Source organism: Vanessa tameamea, chromosome 13 (assembly GCF_037043105.1).
Source record: "Vanessa tameamea isolate UH-Manoa-2023 chromosome 13, ilVanTame1 primary haplotype, whole genome shotgun sequence".
NCBI lineage: Eukaryota > Metazoa > Arthropoda > Insecta > Lepidoptera > Nymphalidae > Vanessa > Vanessa tameamea.
In genome coordinates this window covers 5,432,340-5,454,124 of record NC_087321.1, presented here as the reverse complement: position 1 = coordinate 5,454,124, position 21,785 = coordinate 5,432,340, and the positions used below count along the sequence as shown (strand labels likewise).

At 34.1% G+C, this 21,785-nt stretch overlaps 1 protein-coding gene across 1 annotated transcript; it reads right to left on the bottom strand.

The window, feature by feature from the left end:
• Positions 1-10,353: 10,353 nt before the first annotated feature.
• Positions 10,354-20,863, bottom strand: LOC113397849 (mediator of RNA polymerase II transcription subunit 1). The gene is made up of 13 exons (XM_026636366.2): positions 20,438-20,863; positions 19,811-19,944; positions 19,273-19,396; positions 18,792-18,908; positions 18,532-18,670; positions 17,687-17,933; positions 16,853-16,982; positions 16,289-16,411; positions 15,700-15,880; positions 14,827-15,061; positions 14,576-14,754; positions 13,385-13,793; positions 10,354-13,317 (listed from the first exon to the last, which is right to left on the bottom strand). The coding sequence occupies exons 1-13, from the start codon at positions 20,594-20,596 to the stop codon at positions 10,722-10,724; spliced, it is 4,773 nt and encodes a 1,590-aa protein (XP_026492151.1). The 5' UTR covers positions 20,597-20,863; the 3' UTR covers positions 10,354-10,721.
• Between the last annotated feature and the right edge of the window lie 922 nt (positions 20,864-21,785).

Here is a 21,785-nt window from a genome sequence, read left to right as displayed (position 1 = left end):
ATTTGACAAATATATAAATGTAGGGCTAAATTTTGCTTCTTATCTATTAAACACAACAATCACATAAGTTGAACAAATGTTTGGATTAAAATATAGCCTTGTGATTAAGAAGTACTTACCTATTACATGTTGAAAAAATAAAAAATGATTTCTGTTCGTTGGGGTACAAATGTATATACATCTATTTATATAGGCCAATGTCATTATATTTTTATTGATGCAATATTGAAGCATGTATGTACATATAAATACATGATTCCACTCAGGTATTATAACTTGAAGTTTTAATTTTGAGATCTTTGGTCTCGAACATAGATATAGTACGATTTCGACTACGGTGCGAATTTGCAGGAGATTTTAAATTGCAAGTGAACCGAGGAGAGGAGAGGACTCATTTTTAGATATTGTGTAGAGGAATTTTAGAACTTTCTTGAAATATACAGATAAACTCAACTTTCCGTCCTGATGCGAAAATTGAGATCTAGTAGAGCGTATATTAATGCGACGTATTTTTTTAGTTTGGTTTACGATAGTTTGCCAGTTTTTCGTTGTAATTGAATAATGCAGTTGATTTCTCATTTGTCATCCCTTGCTCGGAGATTTAGCTCCGTAACTTACAGTTCTCAAACAGTTAGACAACAAACTGATATTAATACTGATCAATAAGTATACATAGGATATTTTCACAATAGTATGTTCTATGTATATGTCATACGTATTAAGTAGCTGACATAGAAACTATATTCATATAGAGTGCTTTACAATTGCAGGGATTGTGACTCTCAGCGGGATGTTTTTAATTAACTCGGTATGATTACGGTGTTATAACAGTATATTTAAAATAATATTATATCTATAATATTATTAATTATTTTCAATGGAACAGTGACAAACATTGTATAAACACGAGAAGTAAAGAAAAACTTGTTTCCGTCTCAGCAAGGTCAAACCATCATTCCTTGAGCAATGGTCGCTTTTATAATAAATTCCTAAAATACTGAACACTCAATAATGTTTACATTAATAAGACGTATTACTTGATTAAGGATTACATGGAAAAAAGTTTAGTACTCGTTGATTCCCATCAAGGGTGCTCGCAAGAGTCTGTTTGAATAAAGTATATTTTAATTAGATTACAGTTAGATTTTCTATTTTCTACTCTCCATATCCGATAGAACGGCATTACGACACAACTGGAGACAGTTAAGGTGCTGGATCAACCTTTACGTGCACTCCGAAGTATAAGAGAGTTTGTGTCTCTGCCAACTTTAAAATGGCGGGTTGCTGGTAAAAATTCCTTGATAGAAAATCCTCATTTCAATTCAAAATCCAAATTTCTCATAATATACATTTAATAAATCCAAGGTCTGAAGTTCCTTACAAGTTAGCCACCATACCAAAGAGACACTTACTTAAAAAGTACTTCGGTAATATTCATTCATTCAATAGTCTCAATTAAATATACAACCATTACATGAAAACACAACAATATAACGTAATTTTATCTCATATTTTTTAGGAATATATCAAATGAGTAAAATTGTCTATGTCTATAAATCTTACCTATATTTGATAGGCTATGTCTTTGGGTTTATGCCGGAGGACTCTTTAATAAAATTAATAAATAGTGTAGATAATCTGTAAATAATAGTTAATAAGACAATAACTTAAAAGTGACAACAGGTTTTTGTGAAAGAAATTTACCGTTTTATATTATTAGCATGATTTACTTTCTTTTGCATACTCGTGAAAGCGTGATAATTTTAAACTGCAAATGCATAGAAAATTACATTACATTTTACATTACATTAGCAGTCTGTAAATTTCCCACTGCTGGGTTCAGGCCCTTTGAGAAGAAGGTTTGAGCATATTTCACCACGCTGCTCCAATGCGGGTTGGTGGAATACACATGTTGCAGAATTTTGTTGAAATTAGACACATGCAGGTTTACTCACGATGTTTTCCTTCACCGCTGAGCACGATATGGGTTTGAACGCGAAATTATCGGTTTAGATGCACGCGTTCTAACCACTGGGCCATCTCGGCTCGAAGAAATTATTATAATAGAAAATTACGATCCTATGATAATATGAGTTTTATAAAAATAATACTTTGATGTTCATAACATTAATTATATACAAAATTTATTTGTTTACATCTATTTGAAAAATATTACATGACGATATTGGAAAACTATTAACTTGTTGTGTAAGTTCATATAATGTTAAGTTTATAAAATAAAATTGTCGTCTAGAATTTCGGTCACGGAAACTTAAGGACCAATTTACGCATTACGGTGCTTGGAAATGCTTATCCAATCTTTATTCCCTCACGCTAATAATCTTATGGAACGACAGTCCAACGGAAGAGAATTCAGACATTAGGATCAGGAATACCAGATTTACGTGCCTTTCGTGATCCAGGCCAGATGTAAACACGAGCCATGATCTCAACCACCGACTGGACTTAAGATTTTGTTGAATAGGAAATCGAATAACTTTTACTAACTGGAATCAGATTTGAACTTCACATACGTATTATTATTGAGGTAGCTCAATAATAATACGAATATGTCATATAAATTCATATAATCTAATCATAGAGATAGGGTAGGGCGTTTAAGTTAATAATTAAGTTCAAGTATTTCGCATGGTCGATTTTTATGTATTTATTAACGTAACTTTATTATTATAGTCAAAGTTCTATAGAGAAATAAATATAAAGCACGGTGAAAGATTGCAGTAAAAAGTAATGCCTTTCTGTCCTATGATTGAAAATTCCTATTGATTAATAATTATTGGTATTAATACTAGTGGTAGTGCCACACTGCATACCTTCGCAAAGGAAAAAGCTGATCTTTTAGGCTCTCTCTTCGCGGCGAACTCGACTCTGGATGACCGAGGAAAGTCACCACCAACAATCCCGCGGTGTGATACCACGATGCCGGAGGTTAAATTCCGGCAAAGTGCAGTTCGTAAAGCACTTCTTTCCTTGGATATTCATATATTCATAAGTCGAATGGACCCGATGGCATCCCTCCAATCGTGCTAGGGACTTGTGCTCCCGAGTTGGCGCCGGTTTTAACGCGTCTTTTCCGGCAATCCTATGCATTCGACGTCGTCCCAAACTTGCGTTAAACAAAGTCTCGAATTGGGGTCGGCTAAACCTAGTCCATTTCAACCCAAAAAGACGCAAGTTTGCGTGTTAACTGCTAAAAAAACACCATTTGTCGTATCTCCACGATTCGAGAACATTCCGTTAGCCGCCACAGCTAGTATCGGAATACTTGGCGTCGATGTTTCGAGCCTCGTTCAGTTCCGCGGTCAATTGGAAGGCAAAGCAAAATTGGCATCAAAAAAGCTCGGTGTGCTCAGCAAGGCAAGACAGTATTTCACGTCGGCCCATCGTCTAAGACTATACAAGGCGCAAATTCGGCCTCACATGGAATACTGCTCTCACCCCTGGGCGGGTGCTCCCCAGTACCAGCTCCTTCCATTTGACCGTATCCAACGTAGAGCGGCTCGAATTATTGACGATCAAGCCCTTTCTGATTTGCCTGATCCTTTGGCTTTGCTTAAAGATGTTGGATCGCTCTGCATCTTCTACAGAATTTTTTACGGAGAATGTTCCGAGGAATTGTTCGGATTAATCTCGGCTGCTGAATTTCACCTTCGGACATCTCGTCAAAATTCCAAATATCACCCGCACCACCTAGATGTCCTAAAATCCACATCAGCGCGATTTTTAAGACATTTTCTGCCTCGCACAACCACTCTGTGGAACCAGCTTTCGCCGGCGGTTTTTCCAAACTTTCAAGAAAAGAGCGTACCCCTTCCTGAAAGGCCGGCAACGCACCTGCAAGCCTCCCGGTGTTGCAGACGTCCGTGGGCGGTGGTAGTCACTTTCCATCAGGTGAGCCTCCTGCTCCTTTGCCACCACTAACATAAGAAAAAAAATTATAATGGCTTCAGAACCTTTAAATGATTTTTTACAAGTAAGTTTGCAAATGATGTACCTTGTGCACTATTGGTAAGCGTTCATTAAAAAAACAATTAGATTGATTTTTAAAACTGTTCATCCATACATTACAAGCATTATAATATTTAAAAAAAAATACCCCATTACTCGTAATTTAGTAAAAAATGTTAAAGAAAAAAACCACAAAACAATTAAACGTGGAAGATTTAATGTCGAACAATGTTGCTAAAATCGTACAAGGAATTAGTTAAACATTTATATTACTGGTTTTCTACAACTTTTACACTGCATCTTAAGTATATAAATATATATTTTATTTAACTGCCTTCTAGTTATACCTTATAGTATATCCTTTGTAGAGGTCATGGGTTCAAAATTCCGACTTATAATTATTTATTGGGTTCATGTCAATAAATTGTCAGTAGCGGCCCGGTTTTGGAAGATAAAAACTGGTTGATCGATTTGCTCCTGACTCTTGCGCCTGATCTCTCCTCGATCGTGATCTCAACCTCTCATCTAAGTACTGGAATAGAAAGTGCTTTCCTGTATGAGTCTCTGTTGAAAACTGCCGTAATCGGACAAGAGGACACCAGTGATATTTGCCTATACTATAAAGTGTCGCTACGACCTTTAAATTTAGCTTTTTCTACTTAATTAAAAAACAAGGTTGTTTTCAATGTCAGAACTAAATTTTGTAATAAAAATATTCAAGAAATTTATTTATTTTAGAAATAGAATAGCTAGCAGGTCTTCAAACACAACATTTTTGTTCTGTATTAAATATATTTTTTGCCCTGATTGCACGATAAAATCACGTCAATGTTTTTATTTTTAGAAAAAAGAAAAACGTTCAGCTGTTAAGCGCGATTGAGCAAAAAGTAAACAAACACACAAACATTTTTATAATTTGAATTATGTTATTGTACCTAATGACCCTGCATCTTATTGCCAGGCAGCCGCACAAACACAATTTTTGGATTGCAAATTGTTGACGATAAATTTATATTGAACATACGAAGACTTCTTCATTGACTCGGAGTTTGTCTTTGTTGATTAGTCCTCTTGGGCTTCTGGCTTCCTCAGCTGGTCTGGATGGCATTTGGTAGTTTGTAACTTATTATAAATTCAAATAAAACTATGCATAGTATTTATTTAGGTAAGTACATTAAATAACGTAATATGGTCAATGTAGATTAAAGAGAATTAAGCTATTTTCAAAGAAATATGGATTGTTTATGCTATTCTTGGCACATTACTGATTTATCGCTGTTTATTCATGACTCATTATTATTTAACAGTTACAGATGTGTGTGAACTTCGGCCGAATTCATAGTTAAGAACTCATTTTATTATTTATTGTAGTAATTCCGAATAAGGATTTGGATGGTATTTTTTTGTTTATAATTTTGTTGCAACAGTAGGGAATAAACTCGTTACTAAAGGTTTATTGGTGTTTAAATTATAATCAAAATACTGTTTATAGGATAAAAGTATTTGCAAAACATATAAACAAATTAGTAGGTATTTAATTATGTAAATGTTCTTGCTTGACTTGACTTTGCTGTTTGCACATTATGTTGGTTAATTTTAAATATAAGCAGGTAATTTATATATTGTTTGCTATATTCTTACCTTAGCAATTTTACCCGGTAATGTATGTCTACGTATTTTAAAGAAGACACTGCAAATTTTTACTTTTCAAATTACAATGCATTTTTTTTTACTTCAAAAAAGGGAAAGGTCTATAACGTTGAACGAGGGCGCGATAATTGGAAGCGGCTTCATGATCCGTTATATTTCCTAAAACACATTTATATTGTAAACAAATGCATTTTATGTGTGTCAGCAGGGCTATATCATTCTATATAACCAGACACTAACAACAAACGGATTATATAGGGATTAGACATCACAGTATCCAGTTCTCTTAAATAGTTTTTAGAATGGTTTCATATTTTAATTTTATTAATGTAATTACTTTTATTTTACTTATTTGCCTCGTGCAGTGCCGAGCAAAGCCAACTGAAGATGAAAATTCGGTATCAAAATCCACCGAATACGAAATGATGGAAACAGCTGAATCGCAAAATCCTTTTCTTCCTCGTTTTGCAATGAAAGCTTTAAGGGAAAGAAGGGAAAGGGCTAGGGCCCAGAGAAGAAATTTTCAAGCTCAAAGAAGATATCAAGCAGATCGAAATCAAGTCAGGTGTTAGTTTAATGTAAGTAGTTGTACAGAAACTTTGCAATAATGGTTTAATCCGACTATAAACGGACTAGGTTTTTTTTTAAATTTATCAAATAGTGGTAAGATCAACAGAGCGGATTTTTGACATGTTATTGCAGAAAATAATATTGTTCACACGTAGTACTAAATTATTTTTTTACTAAACGTATACATTAAACGATGGAGTATCACTAAAAAAGAAGTCCCACAGCTAGGCCTCACGATACAAGCAGATTGCCTTATAAATCCGTCCACCGCGATAGGATTTTTTAAATTTAAAAACACATACAGGCATCGCGACTTCGATCACCATTTCTAGCCACTACACCATCTCGACTAAAATAATATAATTTGTATTAGTTAAAAAGTTCTTAGTAAAACGAATTTTATAAGTAAAATTACTTATTGTGTTTACTTTTGTGATTAGTATGTAAATATGAACTTTAATATTTATGCCAAGACCAATATGTCACCTTTCTTTGACCTAGAAATTTCACAATATAAGGCCTTATTTTTAGAAAAAGATTACTACTTCAACCCTAACGCTCACTCTTGTCTGTTTTCAGATAAAATGAAGTATCACATAGTTCTGTTGTTAGTGATGGGATTAAGCATTGCTGATGCAATCTCTCTATTAAAAGGAACAGTAACCGAAAAAACGTTAAAAGCAGAAATTAATGAATCGATAACTAGTGCCGAAAATTCATTCAACAGCAGTGAAAATGAACAAAAGGGCAATGAATTCAATGGATTTACTGACTCAAATAAAAGCCAAACGAATTACGAAGAACCATTAGATATATTTATGGAAAATATTGAAAATCCAACTAATGAAGTCGTTTTAGAAGAATCAGTAAGTTTTAATGAATTAAATTTACAAGATCCAAGTGATTTTAATTTGGATGAAATGGTTCCAGTGGCAGACAGCGATTTTAAATACAGTGATATTATTAATAGAGACTCGGATGAAATTATGGATACAGCGGCTGGTTTTGTGCCTATTCCTATATTTAAAAGAAGACAAAAGCCGCGTAAGCAAGTTGCTGCTAGAAGACGTTTCAGACCCTATCCTTACCGTCAACGATATTATTATTATCCTTATTATAGTTATTACCGCCCAAGCTCTCTAAGGTTTTATTATTAACGGTAATAATGTGAATGTAGTTTAGACTTAAATTTAAGGGTATTTAATAAATATAATATAAAAATAAAAGGTGTTTTTTTTCCTCCACATTTAATGCTTTCCTCTTAACTATTAGCATGTAAATGCTTTATCGGTTTATTGATTTTGAAATTGTTACTAGAAATATAATTTATTTACAAGCTTATAAAATAATTTTAACAGTATTTTGCTTGATATTTATTTTAAATTACAAGAACACAAAACGTATTTAACAACTATTGATATAATTTATATTTAATACATGGCAATTGGTCATCTAGACACGCGGTAGCGTGTCAGCCAAGTTCAAGTAACAGAACTGGCGAGCAGCACCGTGTGTAATATTACAAGAAACAATTTGGAGCCACTTTTGACCTCCTCATAACTCAAAAACATTTTGACATAAACGTGTCAAATATGGCTCATATATTGAGACTCGCGAGATACATATGTGTTCCAAATTTCATAAACGCATCTCAAACGGTTATTTAGATATTAACGTCGAAAAATCGTCATTTTTATCACTGACTGAATTATAGATCAAAACTATAACCTACTTCCAGGTAACCTAGAAAGTTCAAATTTGGCATACAGGTAGATAACCTGAAACTGGTAATTTTTTATCATTTTATTATTATTTTTCATTTTATTGGGTCTATTAGGAACACTTATATACTTAGTTCCTGTTATAACTATATATATAAAAAAAAATATGTAAGAACCAACAATAAAAACTTATGACAGCCGGTCTTAATGTGGATTTTAAGGTCTTCACGTAAATTTACAACGAGTTGAATACCACCCTTAATTTATTTAAATCCAAATATTTCCGTTTTAGTACTTATGAGTATAGTCGACTTTCGTATTTATTACGTTATTAACTGGCATTTAGCGCACATACATGGTGCAAAATCATTATACTTTAAAAAATAATAATAATAGGCATTTCGGTACACGGCGCGGCACGCTACGCCGGTGCAGCGGGATAGGAGCGTAGCGATAAAACCTTGACGCGGACGTGTCCGAGCGAGTGGCAACCGCGCTCATAAAAATTATTCCAATACTTTCCGATGGAAGCTGCTTAGTCTATTCGATTGCATATTCTTTGTTTGAGTATACTAGTATACAACAAAAAAATAGGTTTCGTGGGACTGTAGTAGAGTATGTATATCGTAACTGGGATGATTTAAGTATGTACTCTATAAACGGGGATCCCTATTGCTTGGAAGAACAGTATCGAGCAAGCATGCTGATGTCTGCAAAGGACTGGTGAATGGGTTCAATGAAAAAATAGAGAAGGTACATTGGGACGTCGACAATAGCAATAGCGCATGTAAAATAACAATTCAATTTAAATATAATTTAATTGGCGAACTGAAGTCAAAACTAAGTTTCAAATGTTAAGTAATGTATATGTTCAAAGGAAACAATTCTCTATTTGCATAGCATATTCTACTACTATCCACAAATTACAAGGTCTTCGCCTTGACAGTGCTCTTCTCGACATAGGCTCCTCTATATTTAGTAAAGATTTCAGGCTTATGTTGGCCTCTCCAGAGTTAAATCCTTAGATGGAGTACATCTTATCAATTTAGGTCCAAGTCTAATCAAGGCACAAGAGAGCTCTATTGTAGAGTACAACCGTCTGCGCACGTTATACCGCCCCGACTTGGCCAAATTATGTATAAACAGAAAACGCGTAAAAAAATCCGGATATTGAATGGGCAATTCACTCGAACATTTCAGAGTTACAAGAAAATATAGAACGTATAACAAAAAAGACAATTATACCCCGTAAACGTAGGAAAATAGAATAGTTTAACAAAAACCATTTAGTATTAATGTTGTTATTAATAAGTACCTATTAATAATGTATATACAAAAAGTAGTGATATCTCATCAAAAACTTAAATGTAAAAATGAGAGCCAAGTCCAATATTATGATATATACCTTGGTTGTTGACTTCAACGACAAAAGAAGTGAGATCTAAATGGGTGCCAAGTTCAATGGTCCTTCCTGAAATTTATTTATAACTACATAAAATATCATTTCTTCTTATAACTTAGGATAATATATTGTTGCCTAGCCAAGTCAGACCGACTTGGCTAGTTCTTATATGTTCATAAACACAAATTGTAGTTTGTATTTATAATAACAAATTATAACTCAGAACATCTAAGAACAATGGAGGACAGCTCAGTATTGCTTAGTTAGAATTAACGTACATTAAAGTTATATCATAATATTGGACTTGGCTCTCATTTTTACATTTATGTTTTTGATGGGATATTTTTCTCTTAAAAGTATGACACCTATATTATTATAGAGGTCTTATCTTCTAGTAAAATAATATGTTTAATGAATAGTTTAAAAAATATATAATAATTTAGTTCTTGATAGACAACAACCTAATATACATATAAACTTACGAAAATTAAATATTACTCATGAATGTTTTTCTAAGAATAATAATAAACGTTGATGTTATTTATAACTATTAACTCATTAATATTCATGTTAACTGAACGTTCAATACGTCTGGCATTATTATATTATACAATATAAAATAGTGTTTAGAAGAACATGGTATGTACTGCTATCTCAACTTTACAAAAAGAGATGCATATGACGTAAACATTTTAATCAAAATTTGTGAAAAATACGTCATTTAATTTTCAGCTCATTAATTAATGTCTATAATCCAAGTTGCGTGCGATCAACGATTACAACTTATTTAATGTTATAGTGAATTATACTTAATTAACAACACTGAAATTCTAAATGAAGTAGTAGAAATGGTAAAGTACATTATTTGAACAAATAAAAATTAATAATAGAGTTAGTCATAAAAAATAAAAAAATAAATCGTTTAAGCTACTTACAGTTATAAAATAAATTAAAACAGTGAGATATATTTATAATTAGAATGAGAAAATAATACATCTAATTCACATCCAATTCAAAATGATTCACATTTTTTTGGTTAACTCGATAAATTCAAAACCACCTTATTAGTCCAATAAATATTTAATCAAAATGTTGTTACTGGTAACATAGACATTAGATATATCTCTATCGTACCTACGTTACTCATTACCTTGACAAAATAATAAGCAGACCCTGATACAATTTGGTTTTTCATAGTTATTTTCATCATTTATAGAGACCAAGCAATTAACTTTATTTATTACCTTCGTTCATTTTCGTCAATAAAGTAAATGTATAGAATAAAGAGATTCACTTGTTATTAATGCTTATGCATAAATTAGAATCCTTTATTAGGGTAATATACAAGTAACTAAGATAACAATAATTGGCTTCTTATTAATTCATCGAGTCTTGAATAAGATGTCTTTTCATTTACCAGGACCTACGAGCGCTTCGTCCATTAATTCATCGTCCGTAATACATGGTGAATTAGAATGAGGAGAGGGCGCTACTAAAGGAGATGGTGCAGGGCTCTTGGCCAACTGCAAAAGGGCTGGAGATGCAGGATATACAGGTCTAACAGCAACCATTCCCGAAACTTTACTTCCAGAAGAAGAGGAAAAATCTAACAACATTTCAGCTGCTTCTTGAGGAGTTGTAGCTCCACTCCGCGCAACAGATCCGCTCGCGGGAGGTTTCATGCAAGAATCAGCACCTTTTCTATCTTCGGAACTTCCCTTTGGTGCTGGGAACCCCTTGGCCATATCGGTTTTAAAATCTAGAGGCATCAGCGGATACGACGCCGAGTAACCTTCTTTCGAGTCGTCTTTACTTCGTTGCGGGCTTCCTCCTTTTGAAATGCTATCTGAAACCGCTTTAGAATATTCCGATTGGTCACTTTTGCCAGGTGGAATAGTTTTTGGACTTAATCCACCTAAATTCAGTAGAGGTTTTGGTACATTTAAGGGATATACCGACTTCTGTATAGAGTCTACGCCTCTACTAGAATTGTCAAAATGAGAAAATGAATATTTACCTTGGTCCATAGATCGGGCAAAGTCATTAACCATAGAACGACTATCATATTGGGAGACTGGACTGCTTTTATCGGGAGTATTTTGGTTTTTTAATTTCGGTATTTGAAATTTACTTGTATCTAGTGGCTTGATTAGACCTTCAACCAAAAAGTTTGCATCTTTAGACGAATTTTTAAATCGATCACCATCTACGTCATCCCTAGAGCTACTGGGACTTGAATGACGCTCAGATTTTGAGGAGAAAATAGATTTTTCTGAGTTACTCATAAGCTTAGTTCTAGCTTTTTCTCTTTCTCTATCTCTTATAATTTTTGCAAGATCTGCACTACTACTTTTAGGGGATCCAGAGCTAGACTTTGATCCTGATTTAGATAAGTTAATACCGGCAGAATTGCTTATGGATGACTTGGAATAAGGCACTTTTGGATTATTACTGCTATTGCTGGAACCGGATTGCTCTGAGGGGCTCATGTTTGCTTTTGGAGGAGTTGAACTAGATGACAAACTAGCAGACTTAGAGGATTGCATAACTTGTGTTTTCTTTGAAGCAGGCCCGCTAATTACACCTGGTTTTAAGCCAGTATGAGTTTTTGGGGACCCTTGACTGGGTGGAGTGAGTTGAGGAGAAGATTGTTTACTAGAACTGGAGCTAGAATAATTTAACTTTGAACTACTGGAGGATTCTTTTGATCTAGTTTTATTTATTGTTATTTTCATACCATCGAGACTTGGCTTAACCATATATTCTGGATTTTTACTTTCATTGACTTTTAAATTGCTATTAGCGCTATTTTTTGGATCAGAAAATTTGCTACTACTACTACTTGACGAACTAGATTTTACGGTAATTTCAGATTCGGTGCCACAATGTTGAGCAGATTTTAATTTATCTATCACAGCACTGAGTGAACCTTTTCTGTTACGAGCTTGACTGGGCGCATTAGATTTATTCACTTCAATATTAGGTGGGGATATTAGAGGTTCAGTCATGGGACTGTCACACGTGACTGGGGTAATTTCTAATTGTTTCAATTTCATCGGATTTTTTAATTTTGGACTGTTTCTATCAGAACTAGAAAAAGACAAACTGGAATGTTTCTTTTCTTTATCTCTCGAAGTTACTGAACTCGAACTATAACTCTCTTTTGAAAGTTTTTTTGTTAAATCATATCCCGTAGTACCAGATTTCCCGGAAGGGGAACCACTAGCTGCCGACTTAAGTGCTGACATACTGGGTTTACCGGAACCCGATGAACTATGTTTAGGAGAAGAAATGCTGTGGTTTTTTGGACTCGAGTATCCAGGAAGGTGTTTGGGACTGTTTTGTACTGGTGAATGTCTAGGACTACTATGATGGCTAGATGTACCTGACGGTTTGCCTATACCTTTGACACTACTGGGACTCGGCGATTTAGTTATTGATACTGACCTACCGTGAGTTGGACTTGGACTAAATTTACGTAAAATGGAGTTTGGGGAAGTTGGGCGCATTGGAGATCCGTCAGTTGGTTTTATACTTACGGATACAGGTTTCGTTAAAGGATCTTGTTTAGGTGGTATTTTTTCTGGAGGACCCATAGAATCATCCCTACGTCGTTTTTTCTTTTTCTCTTTACTACGTTCTTCGCCTGATTTGCTAGATTTTTTATCAGACCGAATGCGATCATCGAGTGACTTTACTTGTGAAGATGTAATAGGTGTTATTGTTATGGAACTGGGTAGAGCGGCCGGTGCAGCAGCAGTTATTGGTATAATTTCTATGCCCGGTCTGCGGTCCAGGCATAACATCGACGAGATGTTTGATCCAGATCCCGAGCTCGGTGGATTGGATGAGCTTGACCCTATAGGCGTTATGCTTACGGAAGAAGGCATGTAAGACTTTCCGTCTGTGAGGTCTAGAAGTAATGATGATGTGCTTCTACCACTTCGAGAGTCCTCCTTGTTTTTCAGCTTTTGCCTTTTGTGCTCAGACTTGTGAAAAGAATTCCTGGAACAGTTTCATTTCATTAGTTAATATCAAATTTTGTACCCGATTGATATAATAACGAACATACCTGATTATGTCCTCAACGTCTCCATCATTGGAATTATCCATATCAGATGATGTTCTGTTATCTTGCCCACCGAGGGCGTCTGTCGCATCCATGCCGGAAAGCTCTAAGTCTGATGCGAATTCGTTTTGAGACACAGACGATTCCCGACCTTCTATGTCGTCGTTCGTTGAATTACTATTCATTGTGTTATCATCATTACCAAAAGCTTCAGAGTTATCGCTTTCACTATCGGAATCCATCATATCGTTCATTCCCGGTTTACCCTTTTTTTGGTTCGAAGGCCAAATGGTCGTATCCGATTTACGCTTTTTGGACTTACGATCCTCTGTTATTTGGGTTTTTGATTCGTTTGTATTAGAATCCTGGCACATCATAGATAGATGATGTTGCTGTTCAGAAAGATAAGTACCTGAAAATTCGCAAAATATGTGCTTATAATGGTTATTTTCTAGACTCTCAATCTGGTACATCTAGGGTTTATACACGTATAACTTAGTTGAATAGTTTAAATTCTTTTAAAAATAATGCTTAAATTTGTATATTCCCTGCGATTTGTTGCAAACAATTAAACAACAAAAACTGTATCTTTATTTATATTAAAACACCACACTTTACTCAAAACGCCATTCTCTTGAGAATCGATAACATAGATTATTCAAGATCTCTACACAAGATAGCACGTCAATTCGACATTAATATTAAACAAGATTATATAGAGTTATTTTGCGAACCACGAGGAGTAAATACAAGAAACTCCTCTTGTGGTTCGAATAGGTTATACATATATTTATAATGTATGTATAACCTATAAAAGAGCCGAGATGGCCCAGTGGTTAGAACGCGGGCATCTTAACCGATGATTTCGGGTTCAAACCCAGGCAGGCACCACTGAATTTTCATGTGCTTAATTTGTGTTTATAATTCATCTCGTGCTCGGCGGTGAAGGAAAACATCGTGAGGAAACCTGCATGTGTCTAATTTCAACGAAATTCTGCCACATGTGTATTCCACCAACCCGCATTGGAGCAGCGTGGTGGAATATAGTCCATACCTTCTCCTCAAAGGGAGAGGAGGCCTTAACCCAGCAGTGGGAAATTTACAGGCTGTTTATGTTATGTATGTTTTATATTTATAATCATGTACAGTATAAGAATTTATAATGTAACATTGTGTGATGCGTATAGCACTCACCTCCCTGGTGGGGATGGCTCACATTGGTGGGGTAGAGGGCGCGGCCATGCATGGTCCCGGGCTCGTGCTTTACGTCACCCCCGGGATCGATGCCCCCCAGGCCACAGCTAAAATTTGACTCCAAAGCGGAGTAGCTGCTACAACTCGCGGCCTCCCTCTCCCAGATTTTGATCAGCGATCTAAAATATTTCAGATTTCGGTTAGACAAATCTTCGACGAGTCACTGAACGTCGAACGAGCGGGTGGGTCACCTGAGGGTGATGGGAATCGAATGACTCTTCTGGAGAACTTTCGTGATGTAGTCGTCGATGTGGTCTCGCGGAGGCGAGTTGAGCGTGTAGACCGAGGCGCGCGGCGCGGCCGGGTCCGCCAGCTCCAGCTCCACCGTGGCCATGCTCTCGTCCAGCGGGTGCTCCAGCGAGATGGAGATGTGCTGCCACGACAGCGCGCTCACCTCGAACATTAGGACACTTTCGAGTTCCATTACTGTAAAGATGAGAATGGAGATTATTTTAGTATTCGATATAGTAAAAATAAATTAGTGATAGAATTTCGTCATTATGACATATATACACGTATGGTGTGATAATGTTGTACTCAAACAAATGTATGTTTCTTAGTTTTTGTATAAGTACGGTATAAGCAAGTATTCAGACCAATGGTATGGTAAGATTACTGGTTTCTTTTTTATAAGTTCTCAACTAACCGAGCCCAGCTCCGTCGTTTCCTTCACCGATTGCTTTTACAACTCTATGGAATGTTCATCAATATATAGATATTTAATGAATATAAATTATACATAAATTTTCTTCTGCTAGTAATAAACATTTGATTTCTAGGTATTGATAATAAATGAAGGAGACAGTCAATTACCTAACTACTTAAGGTGTAAATATATTGCCCCCTTTCATGTCATTTTTGATATGGCAGTATACTTAGTTAATAATAATAATGATTATATGGCAGCTTTTTGTAGACTACTAATTAAAAGTAAAAAATACTGTCCTCAATAGTCGGTACGATGTTAGTTAATTATGTAAAGTATTTCTGAATGGTTAATTTCACGTCTGCCTCTTCTGCAGTCAGTCTACGTATGTATGTAGCCCGGGGCTCGGGACGCGTACCCTGCTTGGCCTGCAGGCGCACGCAGCTGGCGACGAGCGCGTTGAAGAGCGCCTGCTGGCGCAGCGCGGCGAGCAGCGGCGGCACGTGCGACGGGTGCGTGAAGGGCACGCTGCTCACCACGCAGCCCTCCAGCGCGCGCGTCTCGCACAGGAAGTAGCACTGCCACTGCTCCGGCAGGCTCTGCGGCAGCACGGTTAGGGACGTAATGCCTTGCTGCTTTGTATTATATGTCATGGGGAGATTTCTTGCTCCGTCTCCAGTCTCTATCGTAGTGAACCGGGTTGTAAGAACTAAGGCATTGTTTCTGTGTGGCGAAAAGGGCGATAAACTAAATGCACACAAATGATTGTAAATTTCAAAAGGAGTATAGTTAATTTCTATACTGATAATAAGTTTAACATGAAACTTTCAAAACTTTACAGAGAACGAGTGGGACGCGATTTGGCGCTGAAGGCGTAGGACCGAGAAATTTGATGCATTTTGGATAAGAAATTTGAATCATTTTTGAAGTAGCATAAGTGGTCAAAATTCATATTTTATACAAGATTATTTTTGTACATCTTTTAAGCGAACATAAATAAAACTTACCACGAACAAACCCTTGCTAAGATTCAACTCTATTATCTTGCCTTGTGCTAGCTTGTTGTAAGACTGCTGGGCCACTAAACCTAACATGGGCTTAGCATTTGCCCAATCTCCTGCAACTTCAACCTGGAACAAATAATTGTATATATAATTACTTTAATAATCTTTAAATAATCCGGAAAACTTTGATTACAGACAATTGTTATTAACTTTAAATATAATCAATAAGATAATAATGTTTTAATTTTTTTAGTATAAGAAACTTTATTTACATAAATAGCATATTTATTTTAACGATTTCTATAAATTAAATTGCAATTTGGACTAGTCGTTTGAGAGACGCGCTTGGTCCCCATATGTACATAATATTTATGCATACATAGCATATCAACTGTAACGTCGGTACTTATTTAATATATTTATATATTGGCAATTAAAATAATATAATTAAAGAAATAAACTAACTTTTCTCATGCGAAACCGATACAGAGAGCTAATTCAAATACCTAAAATAAACTACACAATTATGCTTATTAAAATATACAATTGTTCAAATTAAAAGTTTACCTCTGTTGTTGCGTGAATGAGTTTAGCGAGGCCCGAGCATAACGGCGTCGGCTGTGATAACTTTAGGGTGAAGCAAGCTGGCAGCATTGCACTGTTTTGCGGCACTAGCGGGGCGTACACTGGGCCACTTCTGTAAATACAATCAATTACATTTCTATACAGACTGTTTCATGATGGCTCAATGCGTTAGAACAATAATCAATAGTTGCAGTATGTTGAGGAAACAGAAACCAAATTTACAGTCCGTAAACGTAATTTGCTTTTGTTCTGTTCAAGAAAATTAGGAGCTCATTCCACCTCGCTACTCTAATGAGGATTAGTGATAGATGTTCATCCAAAACATGTAGGTTTTCTCGATATATCTTCTTTCACAGTCGAGCTCGAGATGAGTTTTAAACACAAACAATTTGAATTAAGTCGAAACAAATTCTGCTAAAGTATTCTGCAATGTGTCATTAGGTAACATTGTTCTATCGTGACATTGGCTTGCAATTGATCCCATTTATACCTAGTGGTAAGTAACTGGTTAAGTTAAAGATGCTAATAAAAATAAATGGCGTTTTTACAGATGCATCTTGGTCTAAATATATAAGTTTTTACTAATGGGGAAACACATTATGTCTGTAGAGTATTCCACAGTTTGAATGGACAAGGTGAGTTTGAAGTAGAGAAGAAGAGGGGTCAATATTGAAACTCTGTCTACTAAATTGGTAGTCGACCAGTATACTGTTGACCCATAGACTAATAACTTGGTTAGGTTACACTTACTCAATCACTTCTTACATTTAGTTGACATTATTATCCAAATAATCAAATTTATAATGATTTCATTACCCTTTCCCTGGTCTCTGTCCGCCAGATATTATTGGCGAAAGCTGAAGTTTGTTGGCCGCAGATCCCTCGAGTAGTACGGTTGCGGATTGTCCGATTGGCGTGTGTGAGACAGCCATGAGGGATGCAAGTCCGCTAGAATTTGAGGGCTTTCCCAAAGTCAACAACTCTACTGTTAATGGTTGTAACCCTTTATCCTTGTCCAGTAATTCGTACGGAGATACGAAATATGTAAGACGCATTGCATGACCTGAGATTATAATTATAAGTTATTCAATTGAAGTTATTCATATGAACATATGATAAAGAATTAAAAAAACTTTAAGTTTTTAAGTTTGTTGTTTTGTTAACATTACTATTATTTAGGTACAAAAAAAATAAATAAACATTATATTATGTATTGTTGTAACAAGACATATAAAAAGATGAAGCCATTTAAGATTAGCCATTATTCATGAGGAAAAATGGCTAAATTATTTGTGGGTCAATTGAGATCTCTTTCACAAATCCAGACAGTATCCAATTTATCAATTCTTGCTTAACAGGATTCCACTGCATTTTAAAATGTTCTAAATATATTTAATAAATGCAGCAAATGCTACAACTAAAAGATATCTGAATATTTGAGTAAACAATATTTAGATACTTTAAGTGAAAACCAATAATTTAAAACATTTTTGCAGGAAGAATATTACGAACTAAAAACTCTGCAATACTTTCTTAGCACTATCTGTTTAAATCCAAATTTCATGCTTCTTCATACAGATGTAGTTGAAAATTAACTTATCACAACAAACTTTATTTCAATTAGCTGATTGCAAATTGTAGTGTTAAAATAAATTTCTTACCTCCTCTTCTCTTTTGTAAAAATCCTATTGGACTTTTGTGTACTTGCGCCCAAGGATCTTTAATAAAACTCTGTAATTGTCTTAATGAACACAAATCTTCTTCTAAGCTTTGAAGTGCACTAAATGCTTTACATTTCACCTAAAACAAACATTTATTTAATAATTAAATAAATCCAAATTATAATACCTGATCTTAATTTAAATAATCAATTTGACATATGTGCAAATTTATTAGTAAATAATTTATAATTAATACTTACTTTCTTTTCAGCATTCAATTGATACACGGCTGTGAGGCCTTCTAGTTGAGCTGTGAAATCAGCAAAGTCTCCCCGGGATATACATTGAACCAATTCCTCACAGCTTTGCTGCTCTATCTGTAGCATGGTATTGTTAACAGTATAAAATATAATAATAGGAAATACGAACAATAGAACTGTTAATGCTACTTTTAAACATTATTTAGGTGATGTTTAGTTAAACACTGGTATCTATCTTTCCCTGATCATTCATTTGACATTCAAAAGTAGAAGCGAGTATTGTTTAACTAATCTAAACATTCATAGGTAAATTTGTTAATTTTTCAATAAAAATTAAGATAAAACAATTTATGATATTCGATAAACCCTTGTACTCTGAAATCAATATTCATTTATAATGTTTTTATAAACACTTAAAATTTATAACTTTTTACATTGTTTATTATTTTTTAACAATTTTGTTTAAGATAAGAATACAGACCTTTCCTTCATGATGTATTTTGACATCTTTTACTGACCCTGAAGATTCCACTAGTATTTCCAAATAAAACATATCTGATGATATAAATAAATTAACACCTGACGTTCCAACTACAAATTTTAAGCTGAAAAATAGATACAAAATTATAAGGTTGTTCGAAAACATTTTATATAGAATAATAATTTAATGTGACAATGTATTTTACACAGTACATTAACATGAAGGTAGTTTTAAATAAAGAACAAACAGGCTCAATTTAAAAAAAAAATACTATGCCTTGCTTGTTGGTCATTGAGGTTGTTAGTACTGGTTTTAATTTAGCAATGATAAATCCTATACATCCTTATATCCTATATATCCTTCTTAGTTATACTTTATTCATTTTCATAATAAATATAGTTATAATAAAATATAAAGAACAAAAACGTAATAAATATGTAATTAATTTAGTTCTTGTTTATCAGTTAAAGATTATAGAAAATGGCTTGAAAGATGAAACCAATGAAAAAATAATGTTCAATCTTGTTGCATCACATACCCAAGTTGTCTTGATAAGCATTCTAGCCTTTCGATTAAGCTCTGTAATGAGCTCACTTTAATACAATGCTGTAAACTGTCGAGACACTTTTGTAGTATCATTCGATCAGCACTGTCGACTGCCCATCTCTTATCCTAGAAAAATGAAAATATATCAGTTAGAGATTTTTATTTCAGTTGGCAATGTATTAGTAGTCAGTTTAAATAATAACGGAACCTTTTTCTTTGAAATAAATATATATCTATTTCTTTGGTTAAGCAGTTGTTCACATTCCTCTTTTCCTATAATATTTCAGGTTAAAGTCATGTAAATTTCATGTCAAAATTGTATGTTAAAAATAACTGTTAATACAATAATATATTATAATGAATTAATTATGATGTAACATTTTCTAATGACTAACTTAAGTGGAAGTCAGCTTAAGTGTAATCAAAGACATAGAATATATTTAGGAATCAAATGACCTGATGAACACAGATTTAACATAGTTTTCTATTGCTATATAATTATGAATGAGAGATACTAAAATACAAGCTTTCTTAAGATTTTTCACAACAATATTTTCATATACTGACAAGGTTTCATATTTTTATAGTGTTAAAGATAATCTATTTAATGTTGACTTACCAGCATAGCCATGCGAACAGCTTTAGAAGTTTCACTTAAATTTTTATACTGTGACGTTTTTGATCTTAGCTTTTCCATAAGAATTTCTTTTTGGAGTTCTTTAGATTTATCCATCATTGCATTTGCATTAGCCATGACTAAAGCTTTATTATCCGTCATTCTTGCAAAACTTTATCTAATTTAACAACAAACACAAACTGATAACACAAGTTCTCGTGCAGTGCTACCTCTGAGTATTAGTGTTTTTTTTTATAGATAACGATTTATTTATTCATTCAAGACTCAAATTGCTCTTTTTGAGTAGTTTTTATTATTTAGTTTAGATTTTTATGGTTATTTTTTATATCTAATATCTTACTTCACTTTTAGCTATGCTCGAGCAATCAAACTGTCAAATTGTCATTTCAAGTGAATGCGATGCCATTTGCTATTATCCGACTAAATTGAATTGTAACTATTATATAGGAGGCGCTAGTGTTCCTTTAAATATGAAAGCTGTGCTAGACCTGATAGTAATGAGATCACTTATTTGCAAATGTCAACTGTAAATTTTAAATTGGAAGATTATTTGCAATTATTCTGTATTTTGTACATCACTTTGGTTTTGATGTCCATTAAAGTTTGTACATATGGGTTAACGTTTTTAGTTCCAAACCGGTAAACTGGAGCAAAAATAAATAAGCAAGTTCAAGCAAGCTGTATTATACTTTAATGCGCCTGGTAGGTTTCTTAATGGATTTTTGAAAAGAAAACAACATAATTTTTATTATTAAATTAATCGTTAAAAAAGGTTGCAAATAATAAAACACTTGTCTGGAACCGACTTTATATAAATCTCAAAAAGTTTTTCAGTGTTGTAATTATCTATTTATCGTAGGATGCTCATGCCAACTAATGATCGTTCGAAAACAAAATTTAAGGAAGTAGATTGTAATAAATTTAGATATGAATCAGACGAGCCTGTATGTTAGCTCTGTAATTTTGTAAAAACACAAGAAATAAAATTAAATTTTTAGGTATTCCTTTTGTAGGGATATTTTTCCTCTGCTAAAAATCTTGATAAATTTTGGTACACACTCAAAACTGAACTTCACTACTACTACTACTACTACAACAACAACTACTACTACTACTACTACTACTACTACTTCACACTACTCCTACTGTTAAGCCTACGACTTCATTAAGTCAGTAACTCATTTATGAGTACAATAGAAATCAAGAGTTTTTTTTTGCGAAAACGAATGTTTAGTGTACTTTCGGTGTCATTTATAGCATACCATGGAAATTAAATGACTGCCAAAAAGCTTTTTCACAATAATTACTTAAGTCAGTTGGAAAAAACAAT